Below are 3,088 nucleotides of genomic sequence, written 5' to 3' on the forward strand. Positions count from 1 at the left end.
TTTTTTTTTTTTGTGGCCAAGCACATATATTTTGGAAGGATGGAAGAGGTCAACAAAGTAGATAAGGCCTTATCTGTAATGTAGACGGGAATGTCTCAGAGAAAGGAGATTGATGGATTTGTGTTTTTTTAAATTATGGATTTTAAAATCTACACAAAATCGTTGTCCCATCTGTCCTATCAGATTTTTTTCAGAAGAGGCTTCAAGGAGACTTGAAGACCACAGTTGACCTCTACAGCCTGCACACATAAAGGGGGCAGAACTTCAGTAAGAATGTCATGCCTGCCATCTTGCAGATTTTGACCCCTTCCCGAAGGTGCTATTGCCCATAAACCAGTTCTCCCGATAAGCATACAGTAGTGGCCAAAATTGTGGAAACCTTTTGGGGAAAGTGTATTTTTGAGGTTTGATAGCTAATAACACCACTTTTTTTTTGGAGTAGTACCATAAAATTATATATCAATGGAAAGATAGTTTAATCAAGAATGTAATACAACAAATTTGTAATTTGTTCAATTATCTGTACTGTATTCTATGAAACGTTATAGCCAAATAACCAGAAAAAGGAAGCACAACTTGCTTAGGTTGATCTCAGGTAGCTTTCCTTCATCTGATTGTAGCCAATGAGCATGAGTGTTTAGAGAACCAATCGGGTGTCATCTTATTTTGGCCATGAGCCAATCAGATCACAGTAGGATTCAGTGATCGATGCCGTGTATTAAAGCTGAGAGGAGGACATTTGTCAGTGTGTTATGTGATCGCTATCAAGTGGGTTGGTTTTTTTTGTGTTCTTTCATGTAAAACATAATAAAATTAAAGTCATGGTGCAAAGAGTTGACTGGTCGTCCAGAAAGCGATGTAAAATAGAATTATTAAGTGAACAAGGCTACAGTTATAAAGAAACTAGAAGAAAAAATTGGTGGAAACTAAAACCAAAGGGGGCATTTCTACTGTACACTTTCCCCAAAAGGTTTCCACAACTTTGGCCACTGCTGTACATGCAGAACAAACAGTTCACTTTTCCCCAATAGAAAAGAGTAACAGTCGAGACTTACGTGATTTTTAAATTCGGTCTCACCAATATATTAATCTGCAGCCTTTTGGCAAAATGCAAGGTAAATCCGGTGATCTAAACCAAAATAAATACAGCGAACGTTGTGCATGGTGGTGGTGGTGGTGGGGAATATTCAAACATTAGCAGCATTAAATAGAGGGGAAAAAAATGCATCCAGATGCTGAATTTGGAGGAAATTCCCCAGCATTAGAGAAAGTTGATTCTCAATAGCCAGGAAGTCATAGCTACCGTACTTGTTTCAGGGATGTGATTGCAATTATTTTAAACTGGATTTTGAGGCTGATGTTTGCTTTTAAAGTTGGTGTGCTTCATTTTTTAAATGGGCTTAGAATAAGCAGCAAAATAACAATCCAGGACCCTCCTTGAAGTGCAGGCTGATGGGCCCTTGAAAATCTACATCCCGGCTGTGGCCCGAATGAACTAGGATAAAATGTTTCACTTTAGTGAACAAACCCAAACATAAAGGAGGCTACGGATTTAATTGGCAGTGACTTACCGGTTCTACATCCAGAAAGGTCTTGTGTTCGTCCACATCTGGCTTCAGCCCCTCAACATACTGAAAAAATTCCTTACTTGCATGCAGGAAATGGGGTAATGTGATGTAGACTGGTCTACCTGTAAAAATAAAAAGGGAAATGAAGGCCATATGCAAGCGGTATCGTAAGGTATCTACTCGCGAAACTGAATGGAAGGATGGAGATGATTCTACAGTAGTGGTCAAAAAAAGAGTCCACTGTTTTAACTCTGTTACCTGCTTTGCAGGAGCTGATATCCATAATTCCACCTAATGTACAGTTCTGACTTATAGTCCTATCGGTGCAGAAGCAGACATTATCAGGATTGGTAGCAGGTGATGCAAAAGCCGATGGAGGGATGACAAAGCGATAAATTGGGATGTCTTTCACAGTCTGCTCACTTTCAAATGTTGCGAAGATTGACCTTTATCGTAAAAATAATATGAAGCAGCATTATGAAGGATCATACGCCATGATAAACAAAGACCCACCAATCTTGTCGATGGAGATTCTCAGTCATCCAGGTCATGGTTGTCCCAAAAAGTCCTTTTTCAAAAGGCAACTGGACTTTGTTCTTCCTTGAAGACATTTTGTTTCTCATCCAAGAAGCTTCTTCAGTTCTGCAGAGCTCCAGAACTAAAAAGACCTCTTGGGTGAGAAGTGAAACATCTTCAAAGAAAAACAAGTCCAGTTGCCTTTTGGATGAGCCCTTTTAGGACATCCACCAATTTTATAGCCATCAATCACATTTCTCCAAGAATCAGTTGATCATCTAACACAGGGGTCTCCTACCTTGTGTCATGTGTCTGATTAACGAAACACTTAAAAGGACTTTCAGGCATATTTTTCCTAAAAGCATTTATTAAGATTACAGAGATGTCAGTACAGCATGGTGGAAATGCTTAGATCTGAGATTCTTTTCCGTTGCACATACATTCCAGGCATTTTTCCCGCCCCTATTTTGGGGTCATGGTTCACATCTTCCAATTAACTTGGAAGATCTGATTTACTTCCGGTTTCTTTTTCCCGGGCTTTCCTTATTCTCCTCCCCTTTCACTGTTGCCTGATTTAACTATAAAAATATCAGACAGTTCTGCATATTGTCAAAGCAAGAATATACAGTATTTGCAGCGTTGACACCTTGGCAACTTTAAGACTTGTGGACTTCAACTCCCAGAATTCCTCAGCCAGCTTGGCTGGCTGAGGAATTCTGGGAGTTGAAGTCCAAGGTCTTAAAGTTGCCAAGGTTGGGGACCTCTCATCTAACATCTTGGATCTCATCAAGATTGGGGACCTCTCTACGAGATTGGGTACTCTTAAAAAACAGGAGAATACTATGTTTAGAAGGCCATGACTTAGAAATAGGATGGCATGCCATGCTATGGGATCAAAAATACAGGTCACATAAATACTTTGGTAGGCACTATATTAGACGGGCTCTGATTGATATATGGGTCAAAATTTGGAAACCGAATTACATTCAAGTCCCCGGATGGGT

General features: G+C 39.7%; 1 protein-coding gene across 1 annotated transcript in view; it reads right to left on the reverse strand.

Moving 5' to 3' along the window:
* LOC107294761 (platelet glycoprotein 4) overlaps positions 1 to 3,088 on the reverse strand; it is a 56,682-nt gene that overhangs the window by 6,794 nt on the left and 46,800 nt on the right. The window contains exons 9-11 of the mRNA XM_015824019.1: positions 1,827 to 2,014; positions 1,572 to 1,690; positions 1,056 to 1,129 (exon numbers count right to left, since the gene is read on the reverse strand). Coding sequence (XP_015679505.1) covers positions 1,056 to 1,129; positions 1,572 to 1,690; positions 1,827 to 2,014 — 381 coding nt within the window. The remainder of the gene's footprint in view (positions 1 to 1,055; positions 1,130 to 1,571; positions 1,691 to 1,826; positions 2,015 to 3,088) is intronic.

Source organism: Protobothrops mucrosquamatus, unplaced genomic scaffold (assembly GCF_001527695.2).
Source record: "Protobothrops mucrosquamatus isolate PMUCROS unplaced genomic scaffold, P.Mucros_1.0 scaffold2086, whole genome shotgun sequence".
In the NCBI taxonomy this organism is placed as follows: Eukaryota; Metazoa; Chordata; class Lepidosauria; order Squamata; family Viperidae; genus Protobothrops; species Protobothrops mucrosquamatus.